The 21,386-nt window shown below is 38.4% G+C and overlaps 1 protein-coding gene across 1 annotated transcript; it reads left to right on the top strand.

The window, feature by feature from the left end:
- The first annotated feature begins 273 nt into the window (after positions 1 to 273).
- FH (fumarate hydratase) lies at positions 274 to 21,069 on the top strand. The gene is given in 9 exon segments (XM_006903615.1): positions 274 to 403; positions 4,135 to 4,245; positions 5,787 to 5,963; positions 10,359 to 10,541; positions 13,332 to 13,497; positions 17,776 to 17,979; positions 19,089 to 19,229; positions 20,400 to 20,686; positions 20,689 to 21,069. Coding segments are annotated over 9 exon segments (1,689 nt in total). The 5' UTR covers positions 274 to 364.
- Positions 21,070 to 21,386: the final 317 nt, after the last annotated feature.

The raw sequence follows: 21,386 nt of genomic DNA, 5'->3' as shown, positions 1-21,386 counted from the left end.
GTACACATTTTAAGTTCTCAGTAAAATAATCGTTAATGTCAATACATTGGTCAAAACTTGACCAATAATAAACATATGAGTTAGGAAAGATGCATTAAGTATTGTATTAGTATACAGAGTTCTTTAACATCTGTATTAATAAATATATATAAGAAGAACTTTCCAAGAGAAGACTTAGAGGAAGATGGAGAATCTAAATGAATTTTTCTTCTTTTGTCTGTGTACTGAGTTTCATTTATAGTTAACAATGTCTAATCCTTGTCTTTAGGCGAGCCAAAATTCCTTTCGAATAGAATATGACACCTTTGGAGAACTAAAGGTCCCAAATGATAAGTATTACGGTGCTCAGACAGTGAGATCTACCATGAACTTCAAGATTGGAGGTGCAACAGAACGGATGCCTGTAAGTGACTTCTCCAGAGATTGTGGTTTATTTTGGATGAATAAGGCTTTTATTTAAATAAATCCTGTAATATAGAAATAAATGTTTTCTAGAATTAAAATGTCATTTATTTGGGGTTGTTGTTGTTGTTATGTGCCATCAAGTCACCTGAGACTCAGCGACCTTATGTATGGCAGCTCTGTTACAATGACCAGCCTCAGAAACCCCATGAAAGTTTACTGTGAGGCAGAACCAACTCTGTGTCAGTGACTTTTTTTGTCTATGTCAGTGAATATGAGTTTTCTGAGTTACGTGCATAGATCAAAGATTACTGTGCCAATCTCACTGTCTCTGACACACCTACCCCCATTATCCCAGTCACTGAATCAATCACCTCATCATACAGGGTCTTCCTCTCCTGCGCTGTCATTGCATCCTCCCAAGCATGACGTCCTTCTCCAAGGACTGATCCCTCTTTGTAACATGTCCAAAGTATGTCAGACGAAGCCTTGGAATCCTTGCCTCTAAGGAGCAGCCCAGTTTAACCCTCTCCAGGATGACGCTGTTCATTTTTTTAGCAGTCCATGGTATATTTATACTCTTCTCTAGCACCACAGCTTAGAGACATCAATTCTCCTCTCCTCTCTAGTCATTGTCCAGCTCTCTGATGCATAGCAAGTGATTGCCACAGCCTGTATCAGATGGACCTTAGTCTCCAGAGTGACACCATTGCTCTTTAGAACTTTGGAGCAGTCGCTAACGGTAGACTTTCCCATCATAATACGTCTTTTAATTTCTTGGCTGCTGGTGCCAAGCGTGTTGACTGTGGAGCCATGTAGACTAAAACTATTAACAGTCTCAGTCTTTTCACCATCCACCCTGATGCTGCCAGTTGGCCCAGTGGTGAGAATCTTTGTTTTCTTGATATTGAGCCTCAATCCATATTGAAGGCTGCAGTCTTTGACCTTCTGCAGCAAGCGCTTCAGGTCCTCCTCAGTTTTAGCAAACAGGGTTGTGTCATCTGCATGATGCAAATTGTTGATGAATCTTCCTCCAATTCTGATACCACATTTCTCCTCATACAGCCCAGCCTCCCGGATAATCTGTTCTGCATATAGGTTGAAAAGGTATGGAGAGAGGACACATGCCTGGCGTATACCCTTCCCAATTTTGTTGTTTTCTTATTTTCAACGTTTCCTTGCTCTGTTCTGACGATTGCCTCCTGGTCCAAGTATAGGTTTCACGTTAGCAACGATCGAGTATTCTGGGATTCCCATTCTTCTCAGCGTTAGCTACAGTTTGTTGTGATCCACACTGTCAAACGCTTTTGCATATTCAACGAAACACAAATTGACATTCCTCTGGTACTCCCTGCTTTCAGCCAAGTCCATCTAACATTAGCTACATGACCCCTTCTAAACCCAGCCTGCACTTCTGGCAGTTCTCTGTTGATGTTCTGTTACATTTGTTTTTGGATAATCTTCAGCAGAATCTTGCTTGCATGTAATATCAATGATATTGTTCAAAAACTTCCACACTGGTAGTTCACCTATTTTTGGAATGGGAACAAATACAGATCTCTTCCAGTCAGTTGGCCATGTGGTTGTTCTCCAGATTTCTTGACACAACTTGGTGAGCACGTCTAGGGCAGCATCTGTTTGTTGAAATACATCAGTTGGTATACCATCAGTTCCTGGGGCCTTATTTTTTTGCCAATTCCTTCTTCCTTCATCACCATAGGCTCTTGCTCATATGTTGTTTCATGAAATTCTGCTGTGTCTTCCAATTATTTTTGGTACAGTGACTATACTCTTTCCGTCTTCTTTTAATACTTCCTAGATCATTTAATATTCTGCCCAAAGCATCCTTAGCTCGAGGTTTTAATTTGTTCTTCAGTTCCTTGAGCTTAAGAAATACTGAGCGCGTTTGGCCCTTTTGATTTTCTGACTCCAGCTCCTTACACATTTCATTGTAATATTTTACTTTGTCTTCCCACACTCCTTTTTGAAATTTATGTTCAGTTCTTTAATATCTTGAATTCTTCCCTGTGCTTTGGCTTCTCAGCACTCCAATACAATATTCAGTGTCTCCTCTAACATTCATTTTGGTCTTTTCTTTCTCCTAAGGTAAAATTTCTTAATCTTTACCACAGATGTCAGTTAGAACTTTTTGTGCTATTATTAGGGAGCTCCAGTGGCTTAGTGGTAAGGAATAGTCCTGCCAACCCAGAGGCACGCGGCTCAAAACCAGTAGCTGCTCCTTAGGAAAAAAAACATGGGCTGTTTCTTCCCATGCAGTTAACTGCCTAGGAAAACCAACTGGAGGGTCAGCTAAGAGTTGGTTACCACTTGACGTTAAACTACAATATGTGCTATTATTTGAGGTGATAGTTTAGGATATTTTGTATTTTTATTTGTTAAAAATAAGTGATTTTTTTCTCTCTTCATTCTTGCTAGAATTGTAAAAACTTTTGGTAAGATCTTACAATTCAGAAACAGTTTTTTATGTCAGTGCTTAAATTTAGTATTGTGTGTGTGTGTGTGTGTGTACCGTCAAATCAGATATGACTGGTACAGGAGGAGATTGTCCCTCCTTCACTGGCAGAGCATCTGGTGGATTCGAACCGTGCGCCTCTGGGATTGTAGTTGCAGCTCCTTACCACTAGGCCACCAGAGCTCCCCTTAAGTTTTCAATTTCTGTATGCCATTTGTGTACATTTTGTTTGGATAAAACAAAGCTTTTCATTTTAATTTCTTAAAAAGAATTTTTTTTTTCTATTTAATTTACATTTCTTCTTTTTTTATGTCCCTTTATTCTTTCTTTCTTTTTGGTCCAAGTTTAACTTATTCCTTTTGTCTTTAAATTTTTGGTCCTCTCCAAGGGCTATAATTTCTGTTTTATGTTTGTCCCTCACTCTTTTCAGTCTGTTTTTACTTCATTCAAACTTGGTGCTATTCCATGTGTTATTTCAGTAATTTTGACAAGAGCGCATAACTCACAAAGACAGGCATCATTCCTTGTAATCTCATTAAAAAGTATTCTCTTTCTCCTTACAAATTTAGTGAGAGGGTTTGGGATTCTGAGTATAAAGGTCTACTAACTAATAGTTTGAAATGTACCTAAATATTTTTAAAGTTGTCAGTTTTAAGCTGGTAGAAACCTGGGGTTTAGAAAATATATTAGAAATTTCCAAGGACTTGAGTGTCAAAACTTTAGTAACTAATTAGACTGTTGTGGATTTTTTGCTTTGGGATGAATTGATAGCATATTTAGCAACTGGTTTTCTCAAATTGGTGATCATTGTTACTGATTTTATTTTCTGAAAAGAAGGAAAATTATTCATAATACAGCATGGAATCCAGTTAGGAAAAATAATGCTGTTTGTTAGTGAATAATTAGTATGAAATAAACAGATCTACTCTACAGCATATTTATGAGAAAAGATGAATGGTGCCTCCTGCATGTGTGTGAGAGTAAGAAAGAGGTATTCATGAATATGACGTGTGAAATTTGTTTACATTTTCTTTATTTATTAAACAAGTACATAATGATGGTGATTTGTGTTTGTTTCTTATATACCTAATAAAAGATACTTAGGATTTTTAATATTTCTCTAATGTCTTAAACATTTTTATGGTCATATTGACAGGTCAGTTATTCTTTTATATTTAGTACTTTCATAAAGGCTTAATACTAAACATTCATGCTTAACTATTACTGCAACTTTGTCCTCTTTATATGATGAATTTCAGATTCCAGTTATTAAAGCTTTTGGCATCTTAAAGCGAGCAGCCGCTGAAGTGAACCAAGGTTATGGGCTTGATCCAAAGCTTGCTAATGCAATAATGAAGGCCGCAGATGAGGTGGGAAGTGAAACAAGTGTGTTTACTTAATAGCATCAGACCATGCTACCCTCCGGGTGATGATAATGTGTTCGGGGAGAAAGGCATGGTGAATTCTTGAGTTGAATGACTATTGTGTTACAGTGGCAGTGCTGTTTGGTAAAGATGTTAATAATGATGCTTAAAATATTCTACTGTGATGAAATTTCCAGGTGATCATTTTAAACTGCAATGTTTTAAATAATTTCTTTAAAAGATGCCATCCGAATGTATAGATGTGATTTCTTATTCTACAGTTAGCGTGTTATTTCATAATAGGCATTGAGAATCTAATTCCTTTAATCCACTAGTAACATTATCTTAAGAAAGCAATTGGAAATGAGTGTAAAAATGGTAAATAATGCTCTAATTTTTTTGTAAAATTATAGAAGGGAATTCTATTTTAAATTGAACCAGTTTAATTTAATATCTGGATCCTGACTTTTTAAATTAATTTTAATGAAAGTTTACAGAGACTTTGGATTGCCATTCATTCATTGTTGCACTTTTCTCCCTGCCTGCCCCTCCCCCCAAATTCACTCTTCTCTGAAAAGTAAAAGAAAAATTCTTTCATTGTTATACAATCCCTCCCCCGAAGTCCACTGGGGTTTTTGTTTGTTTTTCTTAAGCTCATGATTTGATTTTGGAAGATGAAGTTAAGCATCCAAACTCTAGATATGGGTGATGTTGATTTCCTGTGGCTGGCACTTTCTACTCTTTGGATGTGAGGGAGATGAAGTAGCTATTAGTACGTTTACATTTTCAAATTGTGTTGCAGTGGGGTTTCAGTCTCTTGATAGCACTTACAACAACAAACAGTACATTCTCATGGATTCCTAGTGGTGCAGTCTGGAGAGAGTTGTGCTGCTAACTAACCAGCAGCACTTTGGAAGAAAGACAGGGCAGTCCTTCCTGTGTGATTTACAGCCTCAAAACCCCTGCTGGACGCTTGGCTATGACTTGGTTCCAACTCAGTGGCAAAGAGTTTTTGATTTAAGTATATTATCATACTGACTCTTAATTGGAACATCTGGCATCTGGTGGAGAGTTTATCCAAAGACCTAACACTTGCCTGAACTTAGCAAATGACCTTGTCTGAATACTGTTAGACAAGAAATGGCTTTTGCAAAAAGAAACCATTGGTGAAATTACCATTCAGAAAACTTCCTGCCATCAGGTTTTTGAGGCTATTAATCTTCAAGGGAGTAGACTGCCTGATTTTCTCCTGAGAAATGGTGAATTTGAACTGGTAGAGACACTCCACCTTTGGGTTAGCAGTGTCACATGCTACAGAGCATATACCCAGAGCCCTACCATGCAGAGTACATAGAATTTCACTTTTTAAAGTAGCAGTGATTTTAACATACCTGAATCCAACATTTGCTGAACAATGACATTTAAACAATGGAAGCAAGTAATTTATTATATGGGAAAAAATATAAATTATGTTTATTTAATCATGTTAATTTAAATGAATAGTGTTAGTTTTAAAACTATCATTAAGTTGTTTGTTTTTCTTCTAGGTAGCTGAAGGTAAATTAAATGATCATTTTCCTCTGGTGGTATGGCAAACTGGGTCAGGAACCCAGACGAATATGAATGTGAATGAAGTTATTAGCAATAGAGCAATTGAAATGTTAGGAGGTGAACTTGGCAGCAAGAAACCTGTGCATCCTAATGATCACGTTAATAAAAGCCAGGTCAGTATATGATTGCTTAAAGAACACCTGAAATTTTTCTCATAAAACTGATACTAGCTTTTGACGAAAAAGACTTCAAAGTTCTTATTTCATCTAGGAATATTAATTCTGTGTCTGAGCTATCCTAAGAAGATGCTTGAATTGATATAATTTCAAGATTCTTTACTTAAAAGTAACTTCAGCTTTATAAAAGAATTCTAAAAATAAGTCAAAGAGTTTCCTTATTTCCTTAAACCAGCTTCCTTTAATGCTAATGTCTCTGGAATTCAGAAGAACATAGGATGTAAGAGTTATTCTTCCTGGTGTGAGATGTACCTTGGCTGAAAGCAAAGAATAGCAGAAAGATGTTTACTTCTCTTTTATGGACTGTATAGATTGTAGCAAATTAGTGATAACATTTTAAAGAGTGGAAATTTCAGAATGCTTAATTGCATTTTTATAGAACTTGTACATAGGCCAAGAACATTAAAAGGGAGTACTGTATTCATTAAAATCAAGAGAGATGTGTGCCAGTGTTTTATCTATTTACCCTACCTATGCAGTTTGTCTGTTGAGCATATATGAAGAAAAATGGAATCACAATTGGAGGAGGACTCATTAACAGCCCGTGATTTGTGGTTGTCACAACCTTGTTTACTGAAAATGAAGACTTAAAACTGATGAAAATCAAAGGCTATATATACCCTTTCGTATAAGTTTATGTCTCATTGTAAAGAAAACAAAATCTTAATTGGACAAAATAAGCAATGTGATAAAAGAGAGAAAAGATTAACATTTTCAAGTATTTCTACACTTTGTGCTGTCCATGAAAGAGCAGTTAACAAATCATATCTGCTACAAAGAACCTCTTTAAGCTGAAGGAGCAAGGATGTCACTTTGAGGGCTAAGGTGCACCTGACTAAAGCTATGGTATTTTTAATTGCCTCATATGCATGTTCACCACTCATTTGTCAATCTGTTGTATTTCCATGATTTGTCTATTGCTATGATGCTGGAAGTTATGCCATTGGTATTTCAGATGCCAGTAGTCACCTATGGTTGACAGGTTTCTGTGGAGCATCCAGATTAAGGCAGCCTAGAAAAGAGCAGGGGAAAACTACATGATTCAGAATCAGGAAGGGTGTGCTTCAGGGGTGCATCCTGTCTCAATACCTTTCAAATCTATATGCAGAAAAGGCTGGGCTTTATGAGGAGGAATGTGGTATCAGGATTGGAGGGATACTCATAAACAACCTACGTTATGCAGATGACACAGCCTTGCATGCTGAAACTGAGGAGGACCTAATGCGCTTGCTGCTGAAGGTAAAGGACTATAATCTTCAATATGGATTGAAGCTCAACATCAGGAACATTCTCACCACTGGGCCAATTGGCAACACCATGATGGATGGAGAAAAGATTGAGGTTATTAATATTTATAGCTTGTTTGGCTCCACAATCAGTACTCTTGACACCAACAGTCAGGATATCAAAAGCTGAATTGCATTAGGTAAATCTGCTGTCAGGGACCTCTCCAGAGTACTGAGAGGCAACAATGTCAGTCTAGAAACTAAGGTGTGCCCAATCCAGGCTGTAGTCTTCACAGTTACTTGCTATGTATCAGAGAGCAGGATAATGACTATGGATGATAGAAGAAGAATTGATGCCTTTGAATATTGGTGCTGGAGAAAAGTCTTGAACATACACTGGACCACGAAGAAAACAAATAGATCTGTCTTAAAGAGGGTGAAACCAAGTTCCTCCTTGGAGGCTAGGATTTTGAAGCTCCGTTATGTCCTTTTTGGCATGTGGCCAGAAGGGACCAATGCTTGGAGAAGGATATCATGCTCAGAAAGGTGGAGGGAGAGCGCAGGAGAGGAAGAACTTGGATGAAATGGACAGTGACTGGGGCAATGAAAGTGGGTGTGTCAGAGTCAGACTGGCTCAAGATATGGGCAGGCTTCAGAGCTGTTGTACATAGGGTCACTGTGAGTTGCAGGTTACTTGACTGCATGTAACAACAGGAAGCAGGACTGACCATACACATTTGGAAAAATGGACCGTTGAAAAGCCTGTGTGTAGCAGAAGAGCATTGTCAGATAGAGTGCCACAAGATGAAGTTCTGAGAAATGAAGGCATTGAAATATGGCTACGTCCAACCTCTTCAAAGTAGATGCTACCTTGATGATATTAGTAGAGTAAAGGTTTCAACTATCAGAGACCTTCATTTACTCATGTAGTAAGATTTAAAATGAGAAGAAACAACTGCAGACTTCTGTTAATAGTTGCAACATGGCATTTACAAAAGTGTGACTAGGAAAATTGAAAGTTGTCAAAAATAAAATGCAAAGCATAAAGGCATTATTAGTGCACTGAAAGGACTGGTATTGGCTATTTTGAATCAGATAATCATATGATCTACTGTGTCAGGAGTAACAAGTTGAAGAGGAATGTTGTGACACTCATTCTCAAAAGGAATATTTTGGGATCTTTCCTGAAGAACAGTATTGTCAGTGATAGAATAGTATCTATATATGTACAAGGAAGCCCTGTTAATACAACTATTATTCAGCTATACACACAAAGCACTAAAACTAATGAAGAGTAAATTTAGGATTTCTACTAACTTCCATATGAAATTGAGTAAACATACAGTCAAGACATCATGCTTGGAAAAGTAGAGAGAAAAAGGGAGAGAGAAATACCCAAAGAGAGAAATACCCGTAATTAGATGTATTAACTTACAGCTGTGGCTTAATATTAATAGCACAGCAAAGATTGTGAGAACCACATAGGATCTGACAAGAGTTTGTTTTCATGTGCATAGGGCTTGCTATGAGTCAGAGCCAGATTTGGAGCTTATGACAATAACAACGTGTGTGTGTGTGAAAGTTGACCAGTGAGTTAGGAAGCCTGAGAAAGAATTGATGCCTTTGGGTTGTGGTGTTAGCAAAAAAATATTGACTATCCCATTGACTGCCAACAGAATATACACATCTGTCTAGGAAGTGCTTTAAGAATGTTCCTTAGAGATGAGGATGAGACACAGCCTCATAGACTTTCAGCATATTGTCAGGAGGAACCAGTTCCTGAAAAAGATGTCATGCTTATTAGAGAGTCGGCAAAACCAGTAGTGAGATGGATCAATTCCTTGACCCCAAACACAGCAGGGATTTTGAGGTAATACAGCATGTGTTAGGGAGTGTTGGTGGCTTAGTGGTAAAGAGTTGTACTGCCAACACAAAGGTCCATTATTCAAGTCCACTAACTTGCCCTCTGGAGAAAGATGGACAGTCTTGTCCTATGCAGTTTACAGCATCAGTGACCCTGCTGTTGTGTCAGCTATGAGTCAGTTCCATAATACTCAACACCACAACTCCATAATACTTAACAACAGCAGTATCTGTTAGGGTTTCATTCTTCTTTGCATAGGTTCACTATGAGTTGGTAACTGACTTAACAACAATACTAATAATACTTTCACTGAAACTAAGAGACTAGTATCAGTTTGGTAGTCAACAAAATTATAGACTTTATTAGATTTTCTATTGGTGTCTTTATTTTCCCCTTCAGAATAATTTCACTTTTCATTCAATTGTCATGTCCCCTTAGACTTTTCCAGTCTCTGACAGCATCCTGATCTTGATCTTTGTGACTTTGAGAGCTTTCAGTGGAGTGGTCAGAGGTGGTCAGATCTTCTGTAGTGTGTCTTAGAGTGTCTGATGTTTGTACACTATATTCAAGTTTAGACTTTGTATCAGACTAATAATGATAGGGCAGAGGAGTAGGATGTTGTTACTAGATGAAAAAAGATTGGCTATCTGTTGATAATTACTGAATTTAGGTGTCCATTGTACCATTTACCTTACTTTTATAAGTTTGATATTTTGCATTGTAGTTTGAAAGTATTTAGTTTAGGGACAACCATTGAGGATAGAGCGCTGAGCTTAATTTAACCTGTTTGAGTCCCTGTTCTCTCAGTTCTTCATACATTGGTAAGTCAAGAATCTCTTTGTGAGCACAGCTCTCTTGTTTTTAAAGTGAAGCACTCCCTCAGATTTTTTCCAAATTTAATAAATGAAAAGTTTATGAAATATTGTTTGTACTGTATTTTTTTATTACTGTCTTCAAATGCAGTTGTTTCTTTATGTTTAACTCATTTATTAGTAGGCTGTTAAAATATATAGAAACACACAAAGTATACGTGATATATAGTATCATACAACCTTAGTGAGCCCCATATAAGAAATCAGGTTGCCTTTTATTCGATCCTACATGACGTATGACTTGCCATCTATGTATGTAATTGAGTTATAAATAGACTGAATTGAAAGTAGTCTATCAGTGATTTTCTCATTGGAGCACACATTTGGTTTTGGTTGTTTTTTATTGTACATCTCTAATCTTTCTGAACAGAGCTCAAACGATACTTTTCCTACTGCGATGCACATTGCCGCTGCAGTGGAGGTTCATGAAGTACTGATACCAGGACTGCAGAAGCTTCATGATGCCCTCAATGCAAAATCCAAGGAGTTTGCCCAGGTCATCAAAATTGGGCGAACTCACACGCAGGACGCTGTTCCACTTACTCTTGGACAGGTACAGAGGGTTGTGGCTGGAATATTTTATTAGGTCTAAGTATAAATGTTCACAGTGCCAATCTCACTCCCCCCAAAAAATTAACCAACAAACCAAACCCCAAAAACCCTTGATGCTGCCTGTTGTGGCCCTCAAGGACATTTACTAACTGCCCCGAAGCTGACTGGTGCAGCTGGTGGGTTCAAACCACAAACCTCTGCAGCCAGCAGCCAGGTGCTTGACCACTGCAACACTGGGGCTGCAGTGGCCACAGTGCTGCCATCCAATTCACACTAGATTTAAAAGCCACATTACAAGAAATAATTCAGTTCAGTGATAGTCATTGTCCCATGATAACCAGTCCTCAGTTTTTATTGGCACTCGTTAGCAGAGAGTAAAGAGCATATTGGTTAAGAGCCAAGAAACGAGTCTGAGCTCTTGTGTTCAAGATGTGTGGCTTTAGTAAAATTACTTCAGCTTTCTGTGCTTCACTGTTCCAAGCTGAACAATGAGGAAGGGAATTTCTTTCTTACAGCATACTTCTGAGAAGCCGGTGAGCTATTTTATGTGGACTTAGAACCATGCCTGCCTGGTGTTAGTGTGTTAGCTGTCGTCATCATCTTCATCAGTATCATATGGTTTCTTCTGCTTTACTGCAACTTACACAGATCTTTAAGAATTTAGAGTAATTATTTGTAGCAGCTTTTACTCTTTAAAATTGTTTTAAACTACAAGCCAAAGAGGAATTCTCTCCAACTTAATAAATGAACTTTTGACTGCTGATGAAAATTTTTATCAGCAGTCATTGCTATTATGTGCCATCGAATTGCCTGTGACGTACGTATGACCCTATGTACCTTAAGGAAATTGATGAGTGTTAGTAAGCTTAATGTTTATTAGGAAGGTAAGAATGCTAGGAGAACAAACAGGTTTGTCCTGGAGAGGGTGAAACCGGGCTGCTTCTCAAAGGCAAGAATTCTGAAGCTCTCTATCTGACATACTTTGAGCATGTTGCAAGGAGGGACCAGCCTTTGGAGAAGGACATCATGCTTGGGAGGGTGGAGGGACAGTGCAAGAGGGGAAGATCCTCAGTGAGATAGATTGATTCAGTGACTGGGGAAATACAGATAATGTGTGTCAGAGGCAATAGTTGGCTCAGGATAGAGCAGGGTTCAGAGCTGTTGTACGTAGGGTCGCTGTGAGTCACAGGTGACTCGACAACACATAACAACAGCAGGATATTTAGAGACCATGTATGATATTCTAAGTGTTGTAATGTTGTTTACCATCAAGCTGGAACCAACCCATAGCTAACCCTCTGGCAGGTTTCCAGATGCAGTTGATCAGATGGGTGGTGATTGTCTATCCTTCTCCCACACAGTAGCTGGTGGCTTTGAACCATGTACTTTTGACAACAAGTTATAATTCCCAAAATTGTAGTGAGGTGACGTAAAAAGTTTACGTAGCTTTGAAAGATTTCTGTTTGTACAGATGATGGCACACAGTGAAGAAAGTTTGATACTTGAGCTTAATTTCATTAGGGAGTGAAAATGAGATGAGATTAATCAAAATTCAGGTGATCTGACTAAGTTGGTGGAGAAATGGCCAGCTTGATGTGCTGCAGTCCAGAAGATCACACTTTTGATGGTTCTAATCCACCATCAGCTGTATGGGAGAAAGATGAACGTTCTGCTCTTCTTAAGATTTACATCCTCAGAAACCCAGTGGAGGGCTGCTGTGCTTTGGGATTAGCTCAGTGACAGTGAAGAGATTAACTGTTTTGTATATCTGCTTCATTATTTCTTATTTAGTACCATGTTTCATTTCTAAGTAGGAACAGAGTCTGAAACTTCTGAATATCCTCCTGGCTTCTCATTTTTCGTGTGTGTGTGTCTCTGTGTGTGTGTGTATGTGTGTCATGTTGGAAACCATTGTGCTGAAGCCCATTTAGACCATGACTCAGCCTCTGTCACAATCCTTCTTCATAATAAGAAAAAACATCTATTGTTCTGTTTGATTTTGTCTTACCTAAGCATTTATATGACTTTTCTTGAAATTGTCTGTTGAATTTTTTTTTCAAATTAAAGTATATTCACATGTGAATTGAACAAGCATATATAAAATTGTTATATAAGGGCAAACTGAAAAGAGTTACATATTTGGAAAAAATTTTCTAATAGTTTGATATTCTAAGTGCCAAACAAAATTTATCATTGTTTCTCAGTGCTTTTAGTTACAGAGGGAATTATTGTATATAGCCATACATTCTGGCTTGCCCAGCTGAGGCCAGTTCCTACATACATGTCTTTGCATAATTATTATTAGAGCCCTTGCCATGTTAGTAGGGAGCTCTGGCGGCCTAGTGAATAATGAGCTGCCCTGCTAGTCTTCCTGGGAGCCAACTCCCTCATCTTCTCCTGCAGAGCAGCTGGTGGATTCAAACACCTGCTTTTAGTTAGAAACCCACACATACGCGTGCACTGCCAGGGCTTCAAATGAACCAAAAGTTTAGTAATTAGGAAGCCATTCTTTTTCTCTTTTGTTAAAAGATTGTAAACAAGTGCTTAAAACCATCAGTAACATTGTCCAGTCGTATAGGTTATAAATTATTTTTCCTAATCCTTCTTTGCTCATCTTAGCAATTGGAATAGTATAAATACCACTTATGGTTGTTATTACCACTTGGGTGGATTATAATTTAGTATTCTGAGTTGTGTTTGTATTTATCTTTTCCAACTTCAGTTTAATGCAGTTGTATTAACTTGTAAGCCATTAGGGGAATTATCCTCATTGTAATTTGCTTTTCTCCAGGAATTTAGTGGTTATGTTCAACAAGTGAAATATGCAATGAAGAGAATCAAAGCTGCCATGCCGAGGATCTACGAGCTCGCAGCAGGAGGCACTGCTGTGGGTACTGGGTTAAATACAAGAATTGGCTTTGCAGAGAAGGTTGCAGCCAAAGTGGCTGCCATCACAGGTTAGTGACCACATGATTCACCACCACTTTGCTCTGCATTTTCTGGGTATTTTGAATGACTCTAAATTTTAAAGTTAGAAATAATGCTTTCTCATCAAACATTTGTAATTTGTATCTACTTCAGGTTCACTTGGGGTTGACTTTATTTATATATTTTTAAATTTTTTAATTGTGGGGGTTTTTTTTATTTTATTGATTTTTTTTTCTTTTATTTCCATTCGTTCACACTTTCCTCCCTGCCCACCCCTCCTCCCTAGTTCTCTTTTGTTTTTGACAAGTAAAAAAAAAATTCTTTCACCCCCACTGAGTCTAGTCCACTCCACTATGCAGGTTTCATTCTGGACTCTTGTCATGACAATAATTTTTAACTTGTCATTTATGAATTAGTTCAGCCTGGGATTAAAATCTGCCATTGCTAACTTTGTTTATAATCTGGTAGTATTCAATTATTTTCCCTTTATGACTGTTTTGAATGCCAATCTTTAAAACAAATGTTTTGGCTTTGTGCTAAGGAGTTATGCTGCCAACCCAAGGTACACAGTTTGAATCCACCAGTTGATCTGTGGAGGCAGTCTCTTCCTGTGCAATTTACAGCCTCTTTTCAGAAAATCCACTGGAGGGTCAGTTATGAGTTGGTTCCCACTTGAGGATGCGTAACAACAACATTAATTTGATTAATACTTTCTTTTGCCTGTCACTATGGTATTTCTTTAAATTATTGACCTTTAATGTTGTTGTTGTTGTTGTTGTTGTTGTTATGTGCCGTCGAGTCCCTTGCGACTCATAGCGACCCTATGTACAACAGCCCTAAACTCCGCTCTGTCCTGTGCCAATCGCACTGTCTCTGACACTCCCATCCCAATTATCCTAGTCACTGAATCAATCCACCTCATAGAGGGCCTTCCTCTCCTGCGCTGTCCCTCCACCCTCCCAAGCATGATGTCCCTCTCCAAGAACCGGTCTCTCCTCACAACATGTCCAAAGTATGTTAGACGGAGCCTAATAGATAATAAAATTGTCTTTCCTTTAGTAAATAGTATATCATTGATAATAATGAATATTAATGGACCCAAATTGTCATCTCCTGATAACTCATCTTTATTAAGATATGAATGTTACCAGAAGTCTAAAATAGAGATATTTATGCAGTTTGCGTTATTGCTTCCTAACAGTGCATTCTAAAAATTAGATTTCAGCAGGGAAGGGCTAGAGTCTTAGATTGCAGGTCTTTAAAATGTTTATTACAGGAGAGGCTGAGAACATCTTACTGACTTTGGCTTTCTTTTTTCTCAGGGGTTCTTACAGTTCTCTAGCTAGAAGGAAGAATAGAGCAAAATAATATGGGTAAAATTAGTTATTCAAAGAAAGCACTGCAGCGCAAGTCAGAGTAAATGTTACCTACCTTTCATCCTTACTTAAGTAGCCAGGCATGTGCACTGAGGAGGTGTGGGGGTTCCCCCTCCCAGGATGTTTTTGGTTTTCCTTTCAATATATTTATTGAATTTATCTTTTCTAATGTATGGGAGAATCACCAGGTCTTTTCAAAAACTCCTTCAAGACGTCTTAAAACTGGGTAGACAAAACTTGACCCTTCAGTTTACTTCCCCCCCAGTGTAAAAAGAATTTATTAAGCAATATTATTTAATGTTAATAAATTTTTATTTAATGAATGTTGCTTTGTCTTTCAATTTCCATTGTCTATCAATATCACCACAGTTCCTCCAAAGCTTGTTTACAAAGATTCCTCCCTTGTTCCACTATTGTTCTGTCAATACTAAAGTAGATTTCTGGAGGTCATCACATGCTTCTGTGCAGTACTGCCACTGGACACAAGAGCTGTCACATTTTGTTTCCATCAGGCTGCATGCTGATTTGCTTGTTCTTTCTCTCCTATTATTTCTCCATGTTAGTCACTTACTTTGGGGTCATTTTAGGATGCCAATATTTTCTGCTTCTTTATTTCAGTGACCCTGTATGGTGAATGAGTTGATATCCTGTTAATTCTGCAGAAAAGTACAGATCTACAGGATTAGGACATGCCAACATCTTCAAAGAGCTCTTTTTCTAAAACACATTTGTTCTCTTGGTGCTAATACCGCAACTCAAAAGACATATTTTCTACCATCCTGAAGTCACTGTCCAACTTTCAGATGCATAGCAAGCAACTGAGCAGACTGTATAGCTTGGATCAGGCACATCTTGGTCTTTAGGCTGACATCACTGCTCTTGAGTGCTTTGAGAAGTCTTTCACAACAGACTTTCCAAATGCAGCTCAACTGGACTGTTGGTTTGGGTTTTTTTAACAAAATGAAAAACAAAAAAACCACATTTATTATCCATTTTTCTGCAGGCCAGAGATTTGTCCATACCTCCTCTGGATCTTCTGCTTCAGGGGTCTCTCATGGGCTGCAGTGAAAATACTGATTGAGGGTGGAGTATTAACCCTAGGAACTAATGTTTCCAAGTTTATGTAGATGGTGGCTGAATTCACTGAGGGTTTCTGTCTTTCACTGGTAGTTTCTTGTTACCTGGGCCTCTTTAACATGGCTCCCTTCTTCATGAAAGCATACAAGCTGAGAATGAAATGAGGCTCAGCCAACAAGGTCTTTGCTTCTCGCTCACAGGGCCGCACGTTGATTTCTTGACTTTTGGTATGTAGAATGTTTATTGTAAAGCCAAATAATATGCAATCATTGACAGCTTCGGTATTTTTTCATCTATCATATTGCCTACTGGCCTGATGGTGAAGTTTTTTATTTTCTTGATACTAAGATATCCTTGATGGTAAAGGCTGCAGTCTTTGATCTTTTGCACTAAGAGTTTCAAGTCCTCCTTACTTTCAGTGAGCAAGGTTTGTGTTACTTACATAATGCAGGTTGATGATTATTCTGATACCACGTACTCTTCTCTAATATGATAGATTGAGTATATATGAAGAAAGGTGCATACAAACCCATGTCTGATATTATGGTCATCAAATAAATTCTGGGTTTTTTGCCCAGGTTTTTTGCCTTTAAATTTCTTTCTACATGACGTAGCATTTTCACCATCTAATAAATTTATTTTCCTATTCTTTGTAAAGTCACAACTTAATATGAAGTCATTCTCCACCAATTTAATATCACATTTATCACTGTGTTTAACTTTAGTCCTGTCCTCATCCTCGATCACTGACTCTTCAATAGGTGATATGGATCCATCATCATCTAAGTACTTACTGACACGACTAAATCTTCACCAACATTCATCTGCTTCAAAGATTACTTGAGGTGGTGTTCCTAGTTCAGTTTTTCAGCGTACATGAAAAATCCTCTAGCAACAACCTGATCAAAAGTTAAATTTTTTTCCAAGGGATTGGGTTTTTTCCGTTCTCGGAGTCTAAAAATGAGAAATCAGGTCCTCTGTCTTAAAACTGGTTTTTATCTGTTTGTAAATGCTTAGTGCTCCTGTTCGTGCTCCCTTTGGGTCTTCTCTTGGGTCTTCCTATTGGCTTGTTTTTCTTTTTCTTTTTTTTTACATTTCCTTTGCTTAAATCTTTCAAACACAGCTTTTAATGTCAATGGTATGGGTTCTCAATCAGAATTGCCTGATGAATCTATAGTCTAAACATTTTAGGTAAACAAACAAATTTCCTCAGAGGCTTTTCTTGCCTCTCCTTAGGTAAAGAAGGATCGTACTGAGTTTTAAATAAGCTGCTACCAGAACCAGAAGATTCTGAGTTCTCACTTTGATTCTCAATTTCCCCAGTAGTAGCTAAATTAGAAATCATTGTGTCATTGGGAGAATCCATCCTGGAGATAAATTTTCCAAGTCTTTCCTCAAAGTCATCATCTGTTCCTTTAAATTGAGGGCTGTGGTGTGCAGGAGGAAAAGTTCAGTATACTTTTAAGTAAGGTTTTTGTTGTTGTTTTCATATGCTGTAATAGACTGTTCCCTTCTGGATATTAGAAATACATCCTGTTTCTAATATCTAATCCCTGATGAAGGGTCACTGTCATTACTATCAGTCAGAACTGACTGACAGCAGTGTGTGTGTGTGTGTGTGTGTGTGTGTGTGTGTATGTGTATGTATCACTCACACTGACGCTCTGTTATTGAGTAGATTCCAACTCAAGTAGACTCATCCATCCAGGTTTTGAGGTTGCACATCTGCACAAGAGGAGATGGCTCCTCTTTCTCCCATGGAGTGACTATTTATGTGTTTCTGTGTGAATACACACACACACAAAAGAGTTGTTTGTTTACCCGTATATTTCTCCCCCTTTCTGCATTCTTCAGGCTTACCTTTTGTCACAGCACCAAATAAATTTGAAGCTCTGGCTGCTCATGATGCCTTGGTTGAACTCAGTGGAGCCATGAACACCGCTGCCTGCAGTCTGATGAAGATAGCAAATGATATCCGTTTTTTGGGTTCTGGTCCCCGATCAGGGCTGGGAGAACTGATTTTGCCTGAAAATGAACCAGGAAGCAGCATCATGCCAGGTATCATCACTAGGGGAGCCTGCTGGGTGTCAAACATTCTTATCCATGGATAGCTCCTTTTACATAATACAATGATGGATGGAGGTGCACAGAGCAACTTGTTTCAGAATGTGTCTGTGGAGCCTATTAATCCTAAGAATATCACCCACTGAGATAAGAAAGGAGAATCTGAATTAATAGCGTGTGCTGCGATTCCCACACTGGAAAATATGCAATGATTCTGTCTCTTACCAAGTGCCTCTTATTTAATTTTTTTTTTATATTGGGTTATGGTCCTGGTAGGTAAGGTAGACACCCACACTCTGTATTTCAGTTTCACCAAGTCATTTGACAGAACTCTATGATAGTCACTGAATTCAGTGGAGAAGTGTGAATGGTACTATATAATGGACACAGCTGGACAAGCAATGACATTTAAATAACTAATGAGTTGACTTGAGCCTGGAAGAATGCTTTGGTGTAAACGAAAGTGTTTTTTCCCTTCAACATTTAACTGGTGACTCGTGGTGAAGGTACAGAGAATATGGCAAATGAGAAAGTTGAGATGGCGGTACTCTGGATGAATGAATCAAGAGTCATAACACTGGCAACAAAGATTTTTAGTAGTCAGAAAAGAACAGCTTGATAGAAATTCTTGTAAATCTATATGTATGTGTAATGAAAAGAGATCTAAATTCATGTTAAAAAGTGACAGGATTTAATGGGTAACAAATCTCAGGTGATTTCTAAAAATAAAAAATGGGCACACAAATACTTTTTCAGTGTATCTGACTTGTTTAGAGGACATCTGGGGCATAGTTTCAGACTGGAGCATGTCAGGAGTGTCACAGTGGTGTGGTTCTGGAGACGTGTGGAGTAGGGTAGTTCAGCTTCCTCTGGGAAGCCTCCCCAGGGATGGTGAATGGTACTATGTCCTCAGACTGTGATGTTTTCTGCTTTCTGTTTTGTTTCATTAAGGTGACATTGATGGTTAGGTTTCTGTTTTATTTTATTTATTTATTTATGAAATAGGATTTATTTTTTTGCCACTTGACCTAAGATGGCCCTTTCTTGCTAGCTGGAGTTTTGGCATGTTTGACCCGGAATCTTTCACTGTGGTTTTCTTGAAGGAAAGGTGAATCCCACGCAGTGTGAAGCAATGACCATGGTGGCCGCGCAGGTCATGGGGAACCACGTTGCCGTCACCGTTGGAGGCAGCAATGGACACTTTGAGTTGAATGTTTTCAAGCCAATGATGGTGAGCTTGAAATGTGGTTTATATTGCTTTTGTGTTGTGAAGGAAACCAGTTCTGGGTTTTTGTCTTTCATAAAGATTTCCTGAAATTTCACATCATATACATGGGAGATATAAGTAGCGATAGGTAGTTAATCTTATATTATGTTGGAAGAGTCAATTGGATATTTAATTGGATGATTCCCCCTCCCAAAAATTTGGTTTGGTTTTTTTAATCAGAAGAAAAAATTCTGAAAGTAAGTTACCCATTTCTTCCTTATGCCTCTCCACCAAGGGTGCTGCTATTAAGTGGATGTTAGCTCTAAGGACAGATAGAACTGCGCACTAAGGTTCCTGAACGTCGCTGCTGCAGATGCAGGCTGCCTGTCTCTCCCGTGGAGCGGCTGGTGAGCTGAGGCCAGCAGTGCTTCGGCAGTGAGCAGCGGCCTGCGTCACCCCCGTGCCAGTCATTACACAGGCCTCTTAAGACTTATTTTTTTAAAAGAAGTCTCCTTTCATCCTGTCTCCATTTTTTTTCCCACTGTATTTCTCCTTCTTTCCAATGTTCTTTTCATCTGTTTTAAAAATAATTTTTGTGATTTGGCTGAAAGTTTTTTAGACCAAATTGGTTTTTTATTCACCAGTTCATATACATTTTGTATTTTTTTTTTAACAGTTATTTGAGTGGAACTTTACATAGTGAATTTGTTTTTATTCAACCAGTTGTTTTCTAATACTACTTAATTCCTGTACTTCTCCCTTCCGTTAGTCCTTTTTTGATGGGTGTAATCATCCCTGGAATGTAAGAGCATACATCTCCTTTCTCTATGTGTTCACCACTTCCATTCATCTTTTCCTTCTGGTCTCTGAGCTGAATTTGTTGGCCATGTGATGCTTTTTTGTATCTTCCTGGGGTTACTGTTCATCTTGTAGCTCCATCTGTTGCATGATGAAGTTGAGTCACAAGAAGGAGGTAAATTCTGTGTGCTCAGGTCTGGAGTGGCCTTGTGCATTCACAGTGCTTTGCAAGAACAATTTTGAAACCGTTTGAGGCCTTGCGCCACACTTTCTACAGAGCAGGGTTATAGAAACTTCAGACATAAAAAACCCAGACACATATGGGGATTCTTTTTTTTTTTTCTTTTATTTTATTTTCTGTTTCCTGTTTTCCTCCCCCACTGTCCCCTCCCCCTATTTTTTAAAAAAGTGACAGGTCAGTCCTATGAGAATATGGTGACTGAGATCGTGTCAGTGGGCTATGAATGAGAGCAAATAATTGCATCCCTAAGAACCAGTTTCAACAACCCTGACAGAGCAGTGGAATATCTTTTGATGGAAATCCCTGGAGATAAAGTTAAAACTGTGGTCAATCCCCCTCAAGCAGTTAGTATGGGAGCACCTCCATCTTTAGCAGTGGCTACAACTGCAGCGGCCACAACTACAGAAATTTGTTCCACAGGACATCCCCTTGAATTTTTATGGAATCCACCTCAGTGTCTCATCTGTTGAGATGAGACATTATTCAACAGAATCCTTCCCTGCTTCCAACATTGCTACAAAAGATAGGGCAAGAGAATCCTCAGTTACTACAGCAAATTAGCCAACACCAGGGGCATTTTATTCAGATGGTAAATGAACCAGTTCAAGAAGCCGGTGGTCAAGGAGGAGGGGATTGAGGCGGCAGCATTGGAATTGCAGAAGCTGGAAGTGGTCATATGAACTTCATTGAAGTAACACCTCAGGAAAAAGAAGCTATAGAAAGGTTAAAGGCAGTAGGATTTCCTGAAGGACTTGTGATACAAGCATATTTTGCTTGTGAGAAGAATGATAATTTGGCTGCCTGTTTTCCTCGATAGCAGAACTTTGATAAAGATTGAAAGGGAATTTTTTTTTAATCTCACACTTGACACCAGTGCATTATACTAGCTTTGTTCACTGGATTGTCTGGGAGGATTTGGGCTCCTATTCACAATACATGGTATAAGGTAGTAAATGCTTGATGGCGGGGAGGGAGGGTATAGGATATAGGGCAGGGATAAATACTGTGCATGTGTCCTTAAATTAGCAGATGGTGCAAATCCACAGTGTGTAAAATATTAGAACAGCCAAAAATCAGCTTTTGCAGGTCTTTATTTCTTCTATAAAACAGTAGATAATTTTTCCTAGGTTTCATTCTTTTTAGTGTACTAAACCT

Source organism: Elephantulus edwardii, unplaced genomic scaffold (genome assembly GCF_000299155.1).
Source record: "Elephantulus edwardii isolate Elephantulus edwardi_28Jun2011 unplaced genomic scaffold, EleEdw1.0 scaffold00412, whole genome shotgun sequence".
Taxonomy (NCBI): Eukaryota; Metazoa; Chordata; class Mammalia; order Macroscelidea; family Macroscelididae; genus Elephantulus; species Elephantulus edwardii.
Note: the sequence above shows the minus strand (reverse complement) of the source record. Positions and strands in the feature narration are given on the sequence as shown.